The following is a 23640-nucleotide window of genomic DNA, read 5'->3' as shown; positions in this document are numbered from 1 at the left end:
GGGCCGTAGGTTCAACGTCAAACCGTTCCGGTCGAAGATATCTCGATAATAAATGCGATGACTTATCATCTGATTCTTTCTTCGGATCCGTCATTATTTTTCTAGTTAATTAAATTGATACATAGAAACGAAATACCAAAGGAAATTGGCTTTAATTAACTAGAAGTATGCATAAGATAATTAGACATATAGGATAGACATTAGGTTTCTAAAACACGTATGTCAATATCATAGACAATATGTAGAAGGCAAAAGGAGATTATATGTCACTTTGCTTCTTAAAAACAGTGAGCAAAATGCGATATTGCTCACTAAGTCATTTTATAATCGCATTTTGCTCACTGAGTGAGACAAAATGAGTGAGCAAAATCGCATTATGCTCACTGAGTGAGACAAAATGTCATTCAAGTGACCTTTATAGTCAAATGTCATTTCAATATGCGGGGTCTAATACAAGTTCGATATACTTGGGTTCTATTATCTCTGTCCCTCTAGGTATGTTCTCACTGCTTAGGGTGAAAATTTTTGTGTACTACACGAGATCAAAGTTATTTACATCTCGTGCGCTTTTGAATCCCTTACTACGCTCAAGATTCTAAATTCGCTCGTGAATCTATTATAGAATCTTTCGCTTGCACGGGACTCAAAATAAGCACTCGAAAAAATATCAAACTTTGATCTCTTGTTGTACAAATAACTATTGAATTAGTAAGGTAAGTACCTAGTAAGGGGTCGTCCAGTAATCATGTGATCATATTTGGCCTATTTATGAATGTTTTAAAGTTGGTGCGATGAATGTTTTTTATTGGGTTAATACGCATATAATATAGAGCGGATTATTTTGGTCTGATTAAATTTTTGAGTAATATTGCTGTTTTTGGCTTTCCCGCTTTGAAAAAAAAATTACACGTGATATCATCTCTGACCCCCGCTCCCCCATCGTCATCATTCGTGATATTTTTCTTACCCCCCACCCCCCCTCTATGCTCTAAATCATAATTAGATTCCAAAAAGTAAGAAAATGTTGCCACTTTTTACTAGCGCGTCTTGGTAGGCGTAAAAATACCAATAAATAAATTATCTTAGCGTATTTATTTATAAAAAGGAATTTACTATTTTACAAACAAATTATTACAGTGGCAAAATTTTTTGGAATCTAATTATGATTTAGAGTTTAAACGATCACATGATTTCTGGACTAAAACGTAGTGGTTATATTCTCAAGAACCTGTGGTACAGTCAAGGTTGCCCTATCTAGACGGCTTCGTCGAATGACTGTACTTATTGTTTTATAGACTGTGCTGCTGACTGACAACCTTTGTACGTTATCAGCTTTTGTTTCATAACACATACACACATACATATATGTGCCTCTGAAGTATCAAGTGTATATTATATATACACTTGATATCGCTGTGACTGTGAGCTATATGTAGTAGTAGGATGTTTTCTATTATTATTATACAAGTATGTTAGTTTAGTTTAGTTTATTTATTTCATAATGAATAAATTACAGTATAAATTATTCTTACGCTAATCTATATGAATTTACATTATGATCGTCAATAATTTAGCATGCAAACGTAATTATACAATGTCAACAATGATAATCAAATTACAAATTTATAATTTAAAAAGAAATTTGAGAACTATCGTATATAAAAAAACTCAATAAATAACAAAATACATGTCTAATATCTCATACATTATTTCGTCGCCTAGTACCCACAACACTAAGCCTAATTATGTAGGACTAGGTCGATCTATGTAAAATTGTCCTATAACATTTATTTATTTTATTTATGCTTCTGATCCACAGGAAGCGCTGGTGAAGAAACTCAGAACAGTAAATCGGCTGCAGAAGGCCTTTGACGCAGCGATCACAAATTTCCAGTTTAATAAAACAAATTACGAAATTCTAAAACTAATAGCTGACATGTTGCTGCCGCTGGAACTTGATATTTTCAAGATGGCGATTTTTTCTGACGATCTGAATATTAATAATGAAATTTCTGAAATAGTGTACAAAGTAAAGAGTTATAGGAGGAAATGGAACGACTTGAATGAAAATTATAAAACTCTGATAGATAAATTGAACATTGCCCAGCAAGCTATACCTGCCTGTGGCCCACCATGCAAGAAAACGTGGCTGTTGAATTTGGGTCAATCACTACACCTTATAGGCTTATAAAACAAAGTCCCCCGCCGCGTCTGTCTGTTTGTTTGTATGTTCGCGATAAACTCCAAAAGTATTGAATGGGTTTTCAATATTTCTATGCGGTTTTCACCTACCAATAAAGTGCTTCTTAAGGTTTAGGTATATAATTAGTTAACCCATGCGAAGCCGGGGCAGGTCGCTACTAGTATTATAAAATATAAGGAATTCTGTTACATTTAATAATGATTTTCATATATGTATTTCATTGGGGGTAATTACCGTAAAACGGGGTGAATAGGTGCAAAACTGACATTCAAACCTCGATAGCATTTTATTTTTACATATGCAAACTGAATGGTGTATACATATAATAAGTGTTCCGGACGTTTGTATTTTAGTTTTTATTTTATTTTGGGTAGTTCCATTTCAAAACTTTGACGATAAACGGGAAATCCCACCTCACCCCGTAGTCCCTTGTATTTGGGGTGAGTTGGGTTTTCATACAAAGGTGATTTTGGAAGATTGTTGGATCGATTTTTTTTTATTATGAGTATTACTATAGCTCCTATAGCTATAATTTATTAAACTGGTAGACAGGTTTTAGGAAGGGAAGGGAAGGACAAATAAATATATGTTAGTGACAATTAAAATCTCAGTCAGTGTTTCCCTTCATGCAATATTAATATTTCTTCTCAACTTATGTTTGCTATCAATAAATCATTTTTTTATATATTTGAACAGTCGAATTTACTGTGTATAATCTCATGCCTGCGTAGTCTTCACATAACAGGTTCGGAATTCACAGTAAGTACCTACACCTCAAAGGCTTCCCAGTGAATCCTCTGGTGCACGTATAAATTTGTATTCGCATTGACTACACTGAAAAGGCTTTAATTTATGTATCGCCTCGTGAATTCGTAAGCACTCTTGACAGTACTTTCACTTGAAAGGTTTCACGCCAGTATGATTTACCAAGTGATACAATAAGCTTTATTTTTGCCTGCATTTGTATTCGCAATAACTACATTGAACTTGCTTTTCTTTGTGTACCTACCATTTGATGATGATGATGACGTAGTTCTTTCCTGGTTTTGAACTTGCAGTCACAGTTACTACAGTCATAAGGCTTTTCCCCAGTGTGTGTTATCTCGTGAATTCGTAAGTTTCTCCTTCCCCGGCACCTGAAGTCACACTTGCACTTGAACGGTTTCTCTCCAGTGTAGGTATCAGGATGTAACTGTAAAGCTGTCACTGTGCCAAAGTACGAAATGGGTCAGAAAATAAATTCTTTGACTATACTCGTACCAAGGATGCTGGCGGTATTTATTTATTTATTTAAACAGTTCGCTCCTTCAGAAAGACAGTGCCATTAAGCGAAAAACGTGTTTTTTTGGGTACAGAGCTTTAAAATTTTCGAAATCTTCAAACATCTAAAACTGCCGTACTAGTGATAAAAGTAAGATTTTTTTGCTATGTTTTGTTAGATTTTTAACTAAGCTTGTTAGCCATGAGAGTAAATTGTGTTTTTTTTGTTTAATTTCTAAGATAATTCAATTAAAAGAAAATTTTAATGTCACTTTTCCGTTTATTTTTGCTTAATGTCACATGACGTATTCGCAATATTGATTCAATTTCTGGAAAAGTGACACTATATCCAGTTATTTGAAATAACTTAACCTTTATTTCAATGAAAAGCGCAAATAGAACCATTTTACATGGATGTCAATTAATATTTATTAAAGTAAGCGACCTTCAGTCCCAAAAATTAGCAAATTAGACTATTTTTTTCTTTAAAACTAGAATATTCTTAGCTTGTTTTGTTTGGCCATATTTTTATGATCTAAAATTACCAAAGTAAATAAACAAAGGGGAGGATAATAATTGGGGAATGGGTTGTAATGGCGTTTTTACCATAAGAGCACACGGGGCCCGTGCCCAGGGCCCCCATCCTCGGGGGGCCCCGAAGGACAGACAGTAACGGTATATTTGATTACCCATAATAAATAGAAGGTCATAGTAGAAAAATGTTAGTTTAATTGGCTTTCTTTACTTTCCAAAAGGGCCCCAAATTCTTATATGCCCAGGGGCCCCAGCATAGTTTAAGACAGCCCTGTGTAAGAGGCCCGCCATGCCATGTTACGGATCCCAAACCAGCCTCTCCTGCTCGTGGTCACCCTGTTGAATAACAAACGAGCCTCTGGCGATCAAACAACCCGCACTGGACCAGCATGGTGGGTTTATTATGGTCCAATCTCATTTGACATGCAGGTACGACTCCTCGTTACGGCGCTAAGTGCCCTGTAAAAGTGGTGCTGAGAATCCCCAGGCGGAAGATACCCACAAAAAGATTTTACTAGCCCATGTAAGAAAAAAGAACTCCAATACCTATAAAGGCCGCACTTTGATTAACGAAGAGCGTCTCGATCACTGAACAGAAACACGGCGTAAAAGAAATTAATGGGGTTGTCAGAAGTTCGACGAGAAGGCGTGAACCGTTTACCATTTTGGAACAGCCAGCGGACAATATGGAGTAGAAGAGGCTTTGTCGTCAAAAAGAAGTGGAAGGACAACATTTTCGGATTATCAAATTACTCCGACAAGGTGGCTGTGTTGACGTTAAGTATATCCCAAAGTCATATGCATTACCCCAATCAAAACCTAGGCATCAACATCTACACATTACGATGATAAGATTGAAGAATATTACGAGATTATGACCCCCTAAATAAATCTAGCGATGAAAAGCAGGAAACATGGACCATTGTTCAACACCATAGTCTAATAAAACATGGTCTTCCATTCTCAGAGTGACACGGGCCTACGTCACAACAACATGGCCGCTATATATAGCGCTATCGCATATTATCATATAGCGCTGTCGCATGATGACGTAGGCCCGTGTCAGTTAGGTGACCTAGAAAAGACGGGAATGGAGTACCAGGCGGAGTATATTATTATACCATGGTTCAACACTAAAGTCCAGATTGGATAATGCCGACATAGTTAGACCACATAGAGCCTTGGCAGCAGAAACGACCGTAGGTCTCGGTAGTTCAGTAACTAGCTAGCAAATTGACACTACACAGATAATAACGATCGACTTGCTAAAACTCCTGTCAGCTTCTTAAAATCACAATGACACTTAAAGTAAAATAACAGTACGTTTTTATTTTTAGTCAGCATTATGGCTTTGAGTTTTAAGTAAAACCGTCATTATAGGTATAATGTCACTTTACTTATCTCAAAATGTTAAAAAATGCAAACGTACAAGTGTCATTAAAGGGAAAAGTACAATATTGCTTTAAATTGAGTTTTGATTTTGATACCATATTATAAGTTCAAAGTGACATAGTACGTATAGATACACTATTTCTTATGAAAATTGACGTACTTACCATTGAATATCATAGATAACCGTCACTGAGCAAAAAAATACAACTTACTTCCCTTTAATGACATTGTTCCCATGAGGCAGGCGCCTATTCCCTCTATTCGCCATAACGACATTAGCGCCCTCTGGCGGTTCTAATAGAGCTAGGGCGATAGGTGTCTTCGTATTGCGTGCGTTACGATTATATGAGCTAGATAGCGTTACTAACTCAAAAAACCCATTTTTTGGATAATGACGTTATGTTTCTCAAGGAGCGAGTTATTGTAGGATACCTATAACCTAGCCTGTAGTTCGTTTTTTTAGCATTAGAAATAAGTAGTGTCCGACCGAAGGTTCGGTTTCGGTTTCGGTTTCGGCCAGTTTCGGCCAAAAAAACATGTTTCGGCTGTAGTTTCGGTTTCGGCCAAAAAACGGCCGAACCTTTCGGCCGGGCCGAAACTTACGAAATGAGTACCATGAAACTAAACTATGTGACAAAGACCAAAAGTTGAGGAATAAGTAGGACAACAATATTAATATGTACCTACATATACTGATTCAAGTACAAATACAAATACAAATAATACAAATACAAATACTTTATTAATAACGCCAAGTTACATGTCAGGTACAGTCTATATCTAATTTAAAATTAGATAAATTAAATTGAATTGTATCATTATTTGATTTAAATATTACAGTAAAACATTAAAATACTGACTAGAAAGTTATATAGTAGGGAGTTGGTAGAACTCGTTTACAGAATAAAATATATGACTAAGAAGCCACTTGCGTAATCTAGCTTTGAAGACTACCGCAGAAGTTGCATCTCTTTTTATTTCGTTAGGTAGTCTGTTATACACAGACGGGCCCGAGATGTATACCGACTTTTCTGATTTGCGCAGTTTGTGTGCGGGAGTGACGAGGAGATGGGCAAGCTTGTTGCTACGCATCGCGCGGGATTCGTTCACACCTCGTTGTCTAAACGCATCGTATTGTTTATATGTAAAGAGAGCAACTTGGAAAATGTGCTCACAGGGAAGAGGCAAAATATCCAATTCTTTAAATAACTCCCTGCACGACACGTCATCAGGCACACCCACAATAGCGCGTACCGCCCGCTTCTGCATCCTGAAGACTCGATCGGCATCGGCAGCACGCGCCCACAGCTCCACACCGTAGGTGATGAGGCTGTGGACGGTCGCAAAGTAGCACGATAGCACGACGCTACGGGACGCGGTGCCCGCGAGGCGACGGAGCGCAAAGCATGCTCGGCCAAGCCTAGAACATATCTCATCGATATGTTGGTCCCAGATGAGGCCGCTATCTATTTGGAAGCCTAGTAGTCTAGCCGATTGGACCATCTGCAGGGCGGTTTGTTCAGCAGTGACTGAGTACGGCGACGGCGCCGTGCCATTGAGCTGGAATGTGAGGTAACAAGTTTTATCTCTATTTAAGGCTAAGCCGTTCAGTCTAAACCAAAACTCAAGCCTCTGGACTACGGAGTTTAACTTGTGTTCCAGTTCTCGCGTGGTCGGCGCAGTAACTATGGCGGCGACGTCGTCTGCATACATATATATCTCTGCGTCGTGTATTGCGGTGGGCAGGTCGTTGAGTAATAAACTGAACAGAGTGTTCGACAGGCACGAGCCCTGCGGCACGCCCATCACATTCGTCATCTCAGATGATGTGATCTTTCCGTTTTCCGCAACAACGACTTGGGAGCGGTGAGACATGAATGATGTTAGCAGGGACAAGGCCGGGCCGCGAATACCGTAGAAACTCAGCTTGTCGGCTATGAGCTGGTGGTCTGCGGTGTCAAAAGCGCGCGAGAGGTCGCAGCATAGCAGCGCTACGTGTTGGCCCGCTTCGCGCGCGCTCAGCACGCGCCACACCACTTCGCGCACCAGGTCGGTGGTGGCGCGCCCCGCCCTGTATGCGTATTGTCTCTCAGTCATCACGTTGCACTGTTCGATAAAGGATAGCAGCCTTTTGTTTAAACCTACCTCTAGAACCTTACTGATGGCAGGAACCAGGGATATCGGCCTGTAAGACTTCATATCGAACTTTTTCCCTTTACCTTTGTAAAGGGGCGATATTTTAACCTTTTTCAGAGGCATAGGATACGTACCCTCTCTGATGCAGGAATTAAATAGGTAGGCTACGATTGGTGCAATAGGTAGTACGGCTGATCGAAGTAGGTTAGGTGATATGCCATAGACGTCTGTACTGTTTTTAGGGGCTATATGCTTGTTCAGTAGTAATACTATTTCACCTGGGGAGAACAGTGTTAGCCGCAGTGATGCATCGGCTGCGGGCGCGGCGGCCCGCAGTGCGGCGTGCGCGCGCGTCACATCGGCCGGCGGCGCGCCGCACCTGCTGGCGGCTGTCGTGAACTCGATGTTCAGTGCATCGACCAAAGCCTCCTTGGAACTAAAGTCCTTTCCGTCGGTGTCTCGCAGCAAGTCTGTAAAGTCAACCCTAGCGCGGTCTCGACGGCCGAGTTCCGTAGATATTATATTCCACATGCATTTAGCTTTGTTCGGGTGGTCACGAATAATATCAGAATAGTAATTAGTCCGTTTGTCTTTGAGCATTGCATTATATTTTTTGGAGTAACTTTCGGCAACACTAGTAAGATCCGCGTTATCCGGGAATAATTTTTGTATATGTAGTATATCGAATAGTAAATTTTTAAAATTTAATATATCGCTGTCGTTCCAGGTATTACATTTTTTGAGATAGGGTTGTTTTTTTACTGGGAAACATATATTAAATTTGTCGACTATAATATTTAATAGTGATTTCGCAAGCGCATTACAATCCTTCGCCGACCGCTCCACCACCGCAGTCCAATCGATTGATTCGAGGGCGGTTACGAAATTAATTTTATTAGCGTTAGTAATGGATCGTCGCTCGACAAACCTCGGCATAGGCGCCGCGGCGCGCGTTATTCGCACACGCTGCGCGTCGTGATCGCTGAGATGCGTCGCGACGCCTGCAACGCTCACGACGCGCTGCGCGGGGAGGTTAGAGTACACATGGTCTAATAGTGTCGCTGTATCTCCTGCCACCCGTGTCGCGAAATCGACTAACTGATAAAAATTGTGTCTAGGCAATGTATCGACTAATTCTTTTTGTGATTTAGTGTTTTTAAGTAGATTTATATTAATGTCACCCATTATAATTGCGTCCAAACCGTCGTTAGATATTTTTGTAAGTAATTTGTCAAATAGTTTCAAATAAGCCATATCGTCGGTTTGGTTCGAGTGATATATTGCAACTATTAAAATATTTTCTGTAACGAGCTGTACGGCACAGACGTCAAATAGTTGTTCTATCGATAAATCACAATACTCTTGTTTGTTTACAACCTTAATGCCGGTACGAACGTAAATGCAACTTCCGCCGTGGCCTACTGTTGACCTACAAAAATGGGATATTAAATTAAAATTATTAAGTGTTACAGATACTAATTCCTGGCCCTGGAGCCAATGTTCAGACATTACAAGTACATCACAAGATAAATCAGTTGTTAATAGCACTTCTAACTTTTTGGTTTTGTTAGTTAAGCATCTAATGTTCTGGTGGCATAAGATCAAGTGGTCTTTGTCATTGTCGGCGGACTGCGCGCGGCGCGGCGGCGGCGGCATCGGCGTCGGCGTCGGCGTCGCGGCGCCGGCGGCTGGACGCGGCCCTCGCGCGCCCGGCGCCGTGCCGAAACCACTCGCTAACTTCAGTACCCAGTGGCCAGTTTTCAGCTAACATAAAATATTCGAATAGGCTACACGGTACTGTAATTGAAAAGGATGCGTAATGTTTATGTGTTAGCTGTAATTTATTTGCGTGATAAACGCCTGGTCGTTTTTTATTCATAAACTGTATAATAGATTCCGGCGTAGTATCTGGCTTAAAAAAGCAAGCGTATAGGTACAGAAATTAATTGCTTTATTATAAAACACAATTCCACTAATGAGGGCGCCACTACACGGTCGACGCAGTCTTAAGAGGCTGTTAATACCTATAATGCGCACACTGTCTAATTGTATCGGAGTAAATGAGATAGTACTGTCGCATGTTACCGGGCCTGAGCAAAAGAATAATAAGAAAACTCATCATCTTCCTCACGTAATCCCGGAATTTTTGCCACGGCTCATGGGAGCCTGGGGTCCAATTGACATGCAACTAATCCCAAGAATTGGCGTAGGCACTAGTTTTTACGAAAGCGACTGCCATCAGACTGACCTTCGAACCCAGAGAGTAAACTAGGCCTTATCGGGACTAGTCCGGCTTCCTCACGATGTTTTTCCTTCACCAAAAAGCAAATAGTAAATATCAAATGATATTTCGTATATAAGTTCCGAACAACTGCGACCTTCGGATTGAAAGTCGCACGCTCTTACCTAGCAGAGCCTAGCGGCTACCAGCGCTCAAGGAAATATCTCGCTTTTTAATACAATGGACATTGGTTGGAGTCTGTGCTCAACTACTTATCCTGAAGCCTGAAGCACGGCTTTGATTTCGCATGAAAGTTCGCCTCACTGGGGCACTTCGGACGTTTAGGCCCAGGTGAAGATCGGTACCCGGCATTGCGATATTTTCAACAACAAATTCTCGCTCGCTGCGCTCGCGTTTTTGATTGACCATGTATCTACATGTTGGCTTGACTGGTGAATGAATAGAGCTAGACCAAGAAAATTCTGCAATTACTTTGATAGCATACGCAGTGCAACTAGTGCTACTGTTATTTATACATCATAATTTCATAGAAGTTTTGACCTTTAAAACAATGTGTTATCAAAATCGTTGCAGAATTATCTTGGTCTAACTCTAGTAATTTTCTTAAAAAACTGCTTAAGTAACATCAATTTCAAGGACATTGGGTGTTTGACAGCCCCATAATATGTGTGTAAAAGCGGTTTTATGACATTTTTTCAACGATTTTAACAAATCTACAAAAGGTTCGGTTTCGGTTTCAGTTTCGGCCGAAACTAGAGCCAAAGCCGAACTTTCGGTTTCGGCAAAAAAACATGTTTCGGTCGGACACTAGAAATAAGGTAAACAATCTTGATGTGTCTTTTAATTGAAAAACACATTTTATAAATAAGTTACGGCAAATATGTAACAATTATGAATCTAATACGATCATTTATATTCTTCTGCTTTCATAAGTAATAGTTATTGATTTTTAAAAAGCGTTTTTCAATTAAAAGACATGTCAAGATCGCTTACCTTCTTTCAAGTTCTTTCTAATGCTAAAAAAACGAACTATACTTACCTACAGGAATTAAGTTTAATATAATAACAAAACATACAAAATTATAATACATTTATTTACACATCGATCTAATCCTTAAAATAACAGAAAGGAATATCAATAAAATCCTTAAACCGTTACTGGGAATATAGCTCAAATATATAAAATAAAATTGTACAGTTAGACCAAGAAAAGTCTGCAGAGATTTTGATATCCCACGCAGTGCAAGTGTTATTTATACGTCATAATTTCATAGAAGTTTCACGTTTAAAATAACACTTGGACGTGGGCTATCAAAATCTCTGCAGACTATTTTTGATCTAACTCTATCAAAACCGTCTTTGTAGTTCATTCAATTTTTCTAATAAAAGTTTGACAGTTGTCTATGGAATGACAACAGCCGCCATTTTTAATTTTAACGTTGTTGATTGGTTGATTGTACGTGGTACAACTGACCATAAATTTGGGTCAATTTTTAACTGATGTTAAGTTTATCCTCGAGAGAAAGGCGAGGCAGTGTTCGTCTGCAAGTAGTAGATGCCGGAAGATCTGTAAAAAAGAGTATGATTTAATTAATTATCAATTGGATCATATTTTAGAACAAATGGCACACTAAGGCCCACTTTCACCATCACCATACCACTAACCCGGAGTTAACCGGTTATACCGTAGACCCAGTATCAAATTGTACTATAGTAACTCCAGCTAAAATCGGTTTACCCCGGGTTAGTGGAATGGTGCAAGTGGCGCTTAGATTAACGCACGTACAAGATGGACGCATGGTCATAGTCATAAATGTTACTAAACATGACACAGTCATGAAGAAAGGGGAAAGCAGAATCTTATTTACCAAACTCGGTCCTCAACCATTCCATTTGGAGGGCAGGAAGGGTAGGCTCCTCTACACGATGGCCCAGCGCTGGACCAGCAAGATGCACGATGGTTGAGAGCACGCACTATGGAATGGGCCACGTGTAGATGCGTACGCACCATCGCTAGCCCACTACCTTTGATGTGCGGACGAAAAACCGACACCATAGCCATCCCATCGCCATCCCACCGCGCCATAAGCTATCCGACACCACTACCCTATCTACACGCTGGCCCATCGCACTCGCACTGGCCCATCGTTTAGAGGAGCCATCAGAGTTCCAATGGCCATCCCCTGTGTCCATAATCAGATCAGGTCGATGGTACCATAGTTACCATACACTGTATTGTCACTCAATTTACAAGTGTGAAATTTCAGCTCAATCGACTAATTAAATGGAAACTATAGGTCTAATTTAGCTTGGAAGATTTGACCCGACCATACCTATGTCGGAGTGATGATTTATCGGAGTGATAACAATACTTAAACCATGATTAATCGATTTGTAACCTAAGAAACGTTAGGTAGTTGACAGGGTGAAATCAGAGATGGCGTTGCGGAGCTGTCAAATGGACAGTGACAGTTGATTGGCTGTTATATAAGGGGCGGGAAAGACCGGCCCGGGATCATTATGATCATGGTCTAATAAAACATGGTCTTCTATTCCCAGAGTGACACGGGCCTACGTCACAATAACATTGCTACTTTATTTCAACATAACATGTTACATGGGTACATTATACCTATGGTTAATAAGTTAAAATATTTCATTATAATTTTATAATTTTCATTTATATGTATTTTAGCTTAAATTTTACAATAACACGTGATTTTTAATTATTCGTTAGCAATATCTTCCGATTCACGAAAGAAATTTCAGACGTTCGGGTAATTCTGTTAACATTACTGGCAACACAGGATAGCGCTGTCACATTTGACAATTCGGATCTAGATAACTTCATGCCCTGACCGTCATCCTTGTCGAACGCGTGTTAATTGTTATTTCCTTCTCGCTCAGTGTCAGCAGTCGCAGTGTTTTCCAAACTTTTCACGTCGTAAGCTTGGTAATTAATGTGTAACTGTGAATTGGTTTTTCAAACGTTTGTCTTGTATAGATAAATTAAGTTTAATTTAATACATTAGATTTGTTTTATTTTACTATTTTTCTACATGAATAACTTAAAATTAATGCCGTTAAAATAATTTTCACCGTTGGTTAAAATTCTCCCACATTTTAAAGTTTGAGAACCTGTAAACAGCATGATGACGTAGGCCCGTGTCAGTTAGGTCATACGCGAATCTCGGAATAGAGTACCAGGCGGAGTATATTATTATACCATGGGCTGTTATATAAGGGGCGGGAAAGACCGGCCCGGGATCATTATGATGGAGGCGATCGACCAGAGCGGTGGTGACGTGACGTCATCTCTGGGATCGCCACGTTTCTTTATAACTGATTTTTATAATCCATTTCAATCGAAGTGATCTTAAGTTATTTTGATGTATAATCGGTACTGTTAATTAAAACCAACTATCGGCTATCTCGACGTGTTATTATTTCATCGCTCACTTGTGAATCTACCCTCAAATAGGGACTTTCATGAAAATACAAGTGCAACGTTGGAAGATGATCCTGGCGATCTACCAACGGTTTTCCTATCCTATTCTCCACTGGTCGTTACATACAAACATTGCAAGTTAAATAATAGCTTGTAAATAGAAGTCTTACCCAGTCTTAGGTCTCAGTCCTCCCATCTGTAGGGATCCCCACAGAATGCAGTTGCCAGTCATAGCTCCAGCGTAAGTGGCGCACCTGGTGCCAGTGAAGCCTCCAGTATAGAGTGATTCAGCGAAGTAGTGGAAACATCTGCGAATAAATTACATTTTTGTAAGGTTACTTACCTAGGTTTTCTGAAGTTTACTCAATAATGTTTAAAAACCGGCCAAGTGCGAGTCAGCGCGCACGAATGGTTCCGTACCATTACGCAAAAAACGGCAAAAAATCACGTTTTCACCTCAGCAGCCCGAACAAGGGTACTTTGCTTCTTAAAAACAGTGAGCAAAATGCGATTTTGCTCACTGAGTCATTTTGTCTCAATCAGTGAGCAAAATGACAGTCAAGTGACCTTTATAGTCAAATGTCATTTCAACATGCGGGGTCTAATACAAGTTCGATATACTTGGGTTCTATTATCTCTGTCCCTCTAGGTATGTTCTCACTGCTTAGGGTGAAAAATTTTGTGTACTACACGAGATCAAAGTTATTTACATCTCGTGCGCTTTTGAATCCCTTACTACGCTCAAGATTCTAAATTAGATTTACTCGCTACGCTCGTGAATCTATTATAGAATCTTTCGCTTGCACGGGACTCAAAATAAGCACTCGAAGAAATATCAAACTTTGATCTCTTGTTGTACAAATAACTATTATTGCACACTTCAAGAAAAGAAAACAATACAAAAGAATATATGTATATTAGTATATTAGGGTTTGAGTGCTGGTGGCCTAGCGGTACGAGCGTGCGACTTTCAATCTGGAGGTCGCGGGTTCAAACCCCGACTCGTACCAATGAGTTTTTCGGAACTTATGTACGAAATATCATTTGATATTTACCAGTCGCTTTTCGGTGAAGGAAAACATCGTGAAGAAACCGGACTAATCCCAATAAGGCCTAGTTTACCCTGTGAGTTGGAAGGTCAGATGGCAGTCGCTTTCGTAAAAACTAGTGCCTACGCCAATTCTTGGGATTAGTTGTCAAGCGGACCCTAGGAGCTAGGGTTCCATTTTTACCTTTTGGGTACGGAACCCTAAAAATGTCTGGCTATGTCTAGCCAGACATTTTCGTCCTGGTTCAATAAGATTTCCTACCTGTCATGGTCGCAAGTAGGTGAGCTGCACCCAGGCATATTAATGCCGCCGTTGGGGTAGAAGTCCACTTGTGCTAGGTTAGCGATGTACCCCAGCAAGCCCGCGTTGGTGTGGATAGCCTCGGTGTAGGTGCCATCGTTGGCCTGGAAGCGGTTGTCGTTGGATATCCAGCCGGGGAGGGCCGGGTCCAGGGCTGAAGAAGATGGGATGTTAGTTGTGATTGTACACGGAGCAAGGGGCTTGCACAAGTTGTGGCACTTGGGAAAGAAGCGCTTAAATATAGTCCGGCAAGAAATTTTTAAAAAGTATTGAGGGCGCCACTTCCTACGTAACTGTCACATTTTTGACGTAAAATGCTTAATACTGCCTGATACTGCTAATTGACAATAGATATCGCGGAAAACGAAAACTCTAAGGCCCCGTTCGCACGGCAGCTTTTTTAACGCGCGTTAAAAAAGCGTTTGAATGACACAAATGGATAACCATGTATGTATTCACACGACAGCGGTGGCGCTTTTTAACAAGCGTTGTTGGATTTTCGACTTTAAACCTTGGTCGTTAAATCGAATTTAGAGTGCGGACAGATTCAAGCGCTTTTTTAACGCGAGTTGAAAAAGCTGTCATGCGAATGGGGGCTAATGCTCAACAATTTTCAGCTAATATTATAACCGGATTAACCGGAAGTCTATTTTCAACTCCTTGTGCTTTAATATTAGTTGTAAATTGTTTTAGTAGTACATTTTTCGTCAGTAGCGACACTTGTGACATCTGGTATCATGTAGCAGTACTGATAGTTCCCCTACCTGACGTTAGATGTCGACTCGCGTTTCGGTAAGAAAACTGATGTATGGCTCGGAACTAACCAGTAATGTAAGCGGCTTTGCCGTTGAGGTTTCTGCCGACGATGCCAGACTGGTGACCACCCAGCGAGTGTCCGATAATGTGGATCTGCTCAGGAGTGGTGCCAGTGGAAGCCATCAGCCAGTTTATGAAGCGGGCCACACTTTCACCTGAAATATGGACCAAAGAAGTTATTTGCAGCCAAGGTGACATTTGTTAATTTTCGTCAATCGAAATAGCATTTTTTCTGCTGCGTCACCAGAGGGCCAAGCCGAGATGATAATCGTACAAACGCCAAAGCGAAACCAATAAACAATAATGCGATCATGAGGAAGCGCTGCGCCTCATTGTTAGAAAGGATGCGGGGGAGCCCTAGCAGCCTTCTAAGGGTGTTTGCCGACAGGTGGGATTCACCCATGCTTAAAAGATGGATCGGCCTTCATTCGACATTCGTAAATTATAATTGGTAATTTTTAAATTTTAATTGATGACATGTTTTTATTATAATTGCTATTTAATATTTTTTTATTTATTATTGTCGATCGATTTTTTACATTTATTGTTATTATTTTAATGTTTTTAATTTAATTTATTTCTGTAATTCACAATTCAATTATTTAATTTTATTTTTACATTTATTTTATTGACTGTTTTAATGAATTTATGCTCATCCGGTTGTGTCTGTGTTTTGTGACTCTGTATTTTATTAACAATAGTCTTAAGTTTTGCTTTGTACAGATACTAACATTTTTATGGGCTTTGCCTGAAATAAATGATTTTATTATTATTATTCTCTTTATTCAATTAGGGTCTTAGGTTAGGGTTTTACAATGTGAGTATAAAAGTAAAATATAAAAACACTTACAAAACATAACAAAAATATATAAACACATTATAAAAAACCTAACCTAGGGTGCCGCCGGCAGCGGGGCAGGGTCCAAGCTGCCGGTGGTCAGGGCCGCAGAGTGAGGAATCGACGTACTATTATTATTATTATTATAAATCCACCCGGATGACAGATGCTACGAAAAGTCATGTAACTTATTCTATACATTAATTATTTTAGTTTCCATTGGCATTTGCTGTTGGCGGCGCTCATGTTTATTTGCTTATGTTACATACTATGATTCGCAGATCATTTCCTAATGTAAACGACCCTGTGTACGGTTACCTTTGAGAATGAATATTCAGTGTTCCAACTTACCTGAAGTGACAGTGTTGGTGACGGCGGCGAGGTAGTTGATGGTGCCGGCTCCCACGCTCCAGTCCACTGAGATCACGTTCAGGTCCTCGGCGGCCAGGAAAGCTGAAACATACGTCGCACGACACGGTCAGAAGGAAGGGCGTCACTCCCGCTTTACCAATATTCTGGAAGTGAAGTATGTCTATAAACGCAAGAGTTAAAAACAACGAAAGCCCTTGTATAAATCTAGACGGTCTTCGTCACATAAAGGATGACTCACGTTAGACCGGACTTGGGCCGGACGGGAGCTTACGGCGCTTCGTTTTCTATGGAAAGCACCACGTGATCACCGACCGATCAGTCATCATAGAAAATGACGTGTTGGACACGTCGGCCCGGGTCCAGCCCGGTCTAGCGTGAGTTATCCTTTAAGCGACGAAAGAGAGAGCTAGAACTTCTACCGACGCTTCGTTTTCTATGACGGCTGATCGATGATCACGTGATGCTTACTATAGAAAACATGTCGGATGCCTCGGCATGGACCCGGATCAGTGAGTCAGAATAAAGCTAAAACTAACTAACCAATATGGCTCAGCGACCCAAAGAGGGTCTTGGCCTCCGAAACGAGAGCACGCCACTTTTCCCGATCCTGCGCCATTTCCTGCCAATTATCGGCTTGAAGCTGACGCAGATCCGCTTCCACACTGTCTCTCCAGCGGTATCTGGGCCGACCTACCGGCCGGCCACCAGTCGGTCTTATCTAGCCAAGGTGACAATCGCTATCGCTTCGACAACGAAACGCTTTGTGTCTCTCTATCACTCTTCCACAATAGTGCGACAGTGACAGTTGCCTTTCGATCGCTACGGAGCGTAAGCGATTGGCATGTTGGCTACGCGGCCTGGTACGTTCTCTTGGCAGCTCGATCCTCTCCCATTCTTAATAGGTGACCGAACCAGCGAAGTCTGTGAGATTTCGTTTCGCCGATGATATTGGGTGATTCTCGGCAGAGTAAAGCTGATGATAAATGTTAGCGACGAGCTCAAAATGGGTTTTTTGGTTTATTTTTAATTTTGTTTCTTGTTGTGGTCCTCCGATAATTTGTACAACTTTAGTTTTAAGCTGAAATTTGGAGGTAGATATACGTGTGACGCAGCGACAAGGTTCCAACGGTTTTTGTTTTTGACCACGGGGCAGTCGGCTTGTCTATCCGCGCGCGACACACGTATACATACTGCTCTCATATAAAAATCACGTGGTGTCTGTAACTTTCGAGAATTAAACTGTTTTTCGTATCCCGTACTTCGCGTTTCTATTGTGGAACACCTTCAACATCAAGAATAAATATAGATTATACCTGGTATGAGCACAGAATTGACGTTGCCAAGCACACTGTCGGTCCAGCCGTGGAGGATGAAGATGGTACGTCTGTTGCTGTTGTAGTTGGTGCTGCCGAGAAGACCGTCGGCGCCGAGCAGCAGCGGCTGGCTTACAGTGGGATTGTTTCTGTAAAACAAACGGCCTCTTAGCCTTTTCTGAAAGAGCTACGTATTTATTTTAATTTTTAACAAGCAGAAACGTCTGCGAACGATGCTATTAAGCTTAGAATAAATTTAAAAGTGGAAAAAATACTGCCTTGGGTGAGACTTGAACTCACGACCCCTGGATGAGCTACGTATTTGTATGATTTGATGTACATATAAATAAATAAATATTATGACGACATTCTTACACAAATTGACTGAGCGCCACGGTAAGCTCAAGAAGGCTTGTGTTGTGGGTACGCAGACAACGATAGATATAAGTAATATACAAATACTTAAATACATAGAAAACATCCACGACTCGGGAACAAATATCTGTGCTCATCACATAAATAAATGCTCTTACCAGGATTCGAACCCAGGACCATCGACTTCACAGGCAGGGCTACTCACTATGGCCAGACCGGTATTCAAACAAGAGTATATTTTTAAATCAAATTTCTATAAAGGAAAGTACCTACTGTATGTAATTGCATGAATTCTATAGTAATTTAAATTGTATGTTTTGTTATTTATTCGTAATGCATGTTAATTGTAAGATGTAATGTTTTAAAAAGATGTGTCCCGCCGAGTTTGTTGCCGGTCCCATATTTGAATACCCTCTTCCAATTGCGGGGGGTTTTAAATCTTCTCGAGGCAGAGGTGTAGGGTTAGACCCGGAGTAGCTTTATTTGACGTTCATAAATAATACCTACTGCCTACTTGAATAATTATCTTTATCTTATCTTTATCTAGTCGGTAGTGATTCTGTCTACAAAGCAGGAAGTCTCGGGTTAGAATCTTGATAAGGGAATTCATTTACGTGTTTATCTTATCAGTTATCACAAATCTAAGTTTCTTAGGTATAGATGTTTTCTATGTATGTATACTTAAGTATTTATATATATTTAGAGTCTGTGCGGAAAGAGAAGAGTCGTTGAATGTATTGGTACTTACCCATACATTTCACGACTCTTCTCTTTCCGAACAGACTCTATATATATATATATATATATATATAATACATATTTATATATATATATATATATTAATATGTATTATGTACTCCCTGTGAAGCCGCGGTCCTGGGTTTGTTCCTGAGTCTTGGGTGTTTTCTATGTATTTATTTGTTTGTATATTATATACATCGTTGTCTGAGTACCTACTACAACACAAGCCTTCTTGAGCTTACTGTGGGACTAGGTCGATATGTGTAAAATTGTCCTATAATATTTATTTATTTATTATCTAATCTTATTAGGACCAAATGCCAAAAGCAATACAATCGTCTAGTACCTACCCGTCTTGAACAGCTGCCAAACACTCCAGTCTAAAAAACCGGCCAAGTGCGAGTCGGACTCGCATTCAAAGGGTTCCGTACATTAAGGCCGACTCACGCTTGACTACACATTTCTAATAGGTTTTCCTGTCATCTATAGGTAAAGAAATATTTTGTGTATTTTTTTTTCAAAATTTCAGACCCAGTAGGTAGTTACGGAGATAAATTTTAAAATTATAAAAAAAATATATTTGAAATTCTCAAAATGGGTTCTTTCATTTGATATATAACACGGTATAGTTTGAATTACTTTATTTTTTATCTTTCTCATTTACCCCCCAAAAGTGCTCCCCATGTTTAAAATTCATTTGTTTACATTAGATGTCCATCTTTGGGTCACTAATTTACATATGTGTACCAAATTTCAACTATTGGTGCAGTAGTTTCCGAGAAAATAGGCTGTGACAAACCGACAGACAGACAGACGCACGAGTGATCCTATAAGGGTTCCGTTTTTTCCTTTTGAGGTACGGAACCATAAAAAGTGATTCAATTACCTGGTGAAGAGATGGTAAACGTTCTGAGTATCAGGCTGGAACCTGGCAGCCTCCGTCAGATCGGAGACCTTTAGCCAGGTGTCCACCATGTGGACCACACCATCACCACCCCGCATGGGCTGGTAGCGTTCGCCATCTCCGCTGAACTTCATGAGAACTGGGTCCGAGATGTCGGTGGGCAGAGCTGGAAGTTAAATTAAAATTAGTACCATCATTCTTCCTCGCGTTATCCCGGCATTTTGCCACGGCTCATGGGAGCCTGGGGTCCGCTTGACAACTAATCCCATGATTAGACGTAGGCACTAGTTTTTACGAAAGCGACTGCCATCTGACCTTCCAACCCCGAGTAAACTAGGCCTTATTGGGATTAGTCCAGTTTCCTCACGATGTTTTCTTTCACCGAAAAGCAACTGGTACATATCAAATGATATTTCGTACATAAGTTCCGAAAAACTCATTGGTACGAGCCGGGATTTGAACCCGCGACCTCCTGATTGAAAGTTATAGAGTAATATCAGTAAGAAAGAGTAACGTGGTAACTGCATACATCAGTTTTCTTACCAAAACGCGCGTTATTTCGTAGTTGACATCTAGCGTCAAGTAGCGGACTATATCAGTACTGCTAGTTGACAATAGATGTCGCTACGAACGAAAACTCTAATGCTCAACAATTTTCAGCTAATATTATAACCGGATTAACTGGAAGTCTATTTTCAACCCCTTATTAGTTGTAATTTGTTTTAGTATTTCATTTTTCGTCAATAGCTATACTTGTGACATCTGGTGTCAAGTAGGGGTACTGATAGTTCCACTACTTGACGTCAGATGTCGACTACGAAATAACGCGCGTTTTGGTAAGAAAACTGGGTATCGTCTTGGGTCGTCCCATTCGTTTTTCGTCAAGTTCTTAAATTAGTCCTATTCTGCTTTCGTCACTCATTCTACATTCGTCACAATCGTCGGTGGCTTTCAATGTAGAATGAGTGACGAAAGCAGAATAGGACTAATTTAAGAACTTGACGAAAAACGAATGGGACGACCCAAGACGATACCGAAAACTGATGTATGGAGTTACCACTCTTTCTTTACTTATCTCCATTATGGTACCATCACGCTTCGCGATTGTTATGCCATTTAGGGTCCTTGCTAAATTGGTTTCCATACTTACGCTATGGAAAGTCTAATTTAGTTAGAACCCTAAGAGGCATAACAATCACGGACTATCACGAAGCGTGTACTAAACCCCCAGCGGGCTGAGCACGGTCGCATTTTTATCGCCTGTCACGATCTAACAAGTATGTAAGTATGAAATTGACATGCATAGTGACAGGCGATAAATATGCAACCATGCTGCCACCGCAGGAAACAAACCGGTTTTTTAAGCACTATTTAACTTCGCAAGTATATTTTGACAGAGTTTGTGCGGAAGGAGAAGAGTCGTAGAATGTATTGGATCCCATACATTTCACGACTTTTCTCTTTCCGCACAGACTAGAAGAAGTTTAACTTTTTACAGATTTAACCGTTTTTTGACCTTTCCGAGAGCCGGAGCGGCAACGTGTCAATTGACAGAAATTTAAAATAATCGTTTTATAATATGAAGTCGGGAGGGTATATGCAAAAATTCGGGTGAATCCCGCCAAATGCGCTGCTGGCAACCCTATAAATACACTCCGCGGCGCGAAATTGTAAATGTAGGATCCCACACCCGTTATCAGATCGTACAATGTGAAATCTCTCTTAGAATAGGCTGAAACGAGGGAGATGATAATAATATGGAAAATAAAATGTTAATATTATTTTCCTTTTTTATTGTGGGACGTACCACATTATTACAATCTATAAATTATAAATACAGATTATTAAATTGTACAACGGGACAAGTGTCTCTTGATCGCGTATTTAAGTTTTTTTACCTCCGACGTTTCGAGGACGGCGTTGTCCCCGTGATCTCGGAGCCAACGCATTGGACCGGCAATCCCAGGATGTGGGTTCGAGTCCCGAGTCCCACGTTGGGCAGAGTTGATCATCGTTGATTTTTTCATTGTGATTGACATCTGTATTGACAATTTATAGAACATGAAACTAACCTGCTGCAGCAGCTATGGCGCCCAAAAGAACCGCTAAGAACTTCATGTTTTCCTACCGGAAGATCAACTTGGTATGACGATCAAAGAATTGACACGTCTATATATTATTAAAGCATCAGATTATAATGCTATCTTTACGGATATTAATTAATTAATCAAATTCTATTGTTTTTATCGGATTAAAAATGGAAATTCCTACATGAGACAGATGTATTTTATTGTGTAAGTGAGAATGAATAGGCATTATTTCGGCAATCTAAGATATGATCTTTTAAATATTTGGTGATAAATAATGATAAGCAGGTGTTTTCCCGTGTTATCGATGAACTTGTTTTTTCTAGATTCTTTTTGTACCTAAGCCGCTACGGAGGTACCTAATACAGTGTGTAAATCCAATACGGGCAATAAATTAAACCAGATATAGAATATATCCGCCAACGAACTGGCATTGTACAGAAGTTTTTGACGTAAAACGTAGGTGAACGTCTTTAAAAACCCGTAGAGGGGCTCGGATCAAAAACCGATGTAACGAAAAAGTGTTATGGCGCGGCGGCTTATATCTCCGAAACTATAATACCTGTAAACATATTTTTGATATAGATAAGTATATAGAATAAAGTAGCCATTACTCGGAACAGCACGTGCCGCTGACATAGATGGCGCTGATTCTGCGCTAGACACGACGTATTCGGAGCTAAAATGACCCCTGTTTTCAGTGTTCATTTAGTAATGACTCATCAGCCCATTAACCGATTTCGGTATAATTGGTTTCATTTGATAGATCTTATTTTATTTTAATGATAAAATGAGTAAAATAAAGCACGCGAAATTATAATAAACTGGTATAAAATAAAATTGTGACAGTTTTTACGGCATTTTTATCACTGCTCTTGTTTCAGGCCACCGTGTGCGAAAATTAAGGCACAAAACTGACGCAACATACTTGCAGTAGTAAGATAAAGCAAAAACGGTTCTTTACTTACCACTTTTACCCTAGTAAAACTACCTAATCTCCTCAAATAATGCATTAGAATCTATGGCGGTGCGGTGGCGCGAGTTACTTTGAGAGAACACATAGAACGTATGACGGCTGCTTGACAATCTCGAGTTCCTATTGCTAATTACTATCTTAGTTGGGTACTTTCTGATGTACCTATGGGTAAAACATATTTTAGAAAAGGTCACTTCTGTGGACAATACTATAAAAGGTAACGACTCTGGTACATATATATCCCGTTCTTCTCATTTGAGTCTCAAAGTACCTACTGAAAAAAAATATTCGGCCTGTAAAAGTGCTGCGTAAAAAATTGCTTTTAGATTCCCTTAAATTTGCGATTGCTACAGGAAAAACACGAACGAGTTTGCTATAAAACGTGTATTACCCGTATTAAATATCTATTCTCGTAATTTTGGTGTGTTATTTACAAAGAAATAGTACCTAATCGTTACATTCATTGGGTGTCCTTCTGAATCACTAACAACGTTTGTCCTAAAGTCACTTGCCCTAACTGGTTTGTCCTAATGGGCACATGCCCTAACGATCAATTGTCATAACGATTATTTTCCATAATGTAACGGTTAGCCTAAGACTCATTTGTCCTAAGCATTTGTACCATAACTAGCAAGATCCCTAATGTTTTTACCA

The 23640-nt window shown here is 40.0% G+C and overlaps 1 protein-coding gene across 1 annotated transcript; it reads right to left on the bottom strand.

Annotated features, from left to right (window-relative positions):
• Positions 1 to 11180: 11180 nt before the first annotated feature.
• LOC134802508 (pancreatic triacylglycerol lipase-like) lies at positions 11181 to 22093 on the bottom strand. Its single transcript, XM_063775187.1, has 8 exons — positions 21996 to 22093; positions 19906 to 20089; positions 17904 to 18052; positions 16570 to 16671; positions 15389 to 15535; positions 14526 to 14718; positions 13386 to 13523; positions 11181 to 11334 (listed from the first exon to the last, which is right to left on the bottom strand). The coding sequence occupies exons 1-8, from the start codon at positions 22039 to 22041 to the stop codon at positions 11277 to 11279; spliced, it is 1017 nt and encodes a 338-aa protein (XP_063631257.1). The 5' UTR covers positions 22042 to 22093; the 3' UTR covers positions 11181 to 11276.
• Between the last annotated feature and the right edge of the window lie 1547 nt (positions 22094 to 23640).

This window comes from Cydia splendana, chromosome 24, assembly GCF_910591565.1.
Source record: "Cydia splendana chromosome 24, ilCydSple1.2, whole genome shotgun sequence".
Lineage (NCBI taxonomy): Eukaryota > Metazoa > Arthropoda > Insecta > Lepidoptera > Tortricidae > Cydia > Cydia splendana.
This window is presented reverse-complemented; position numbering and strand designations above follow the sequence as displayed.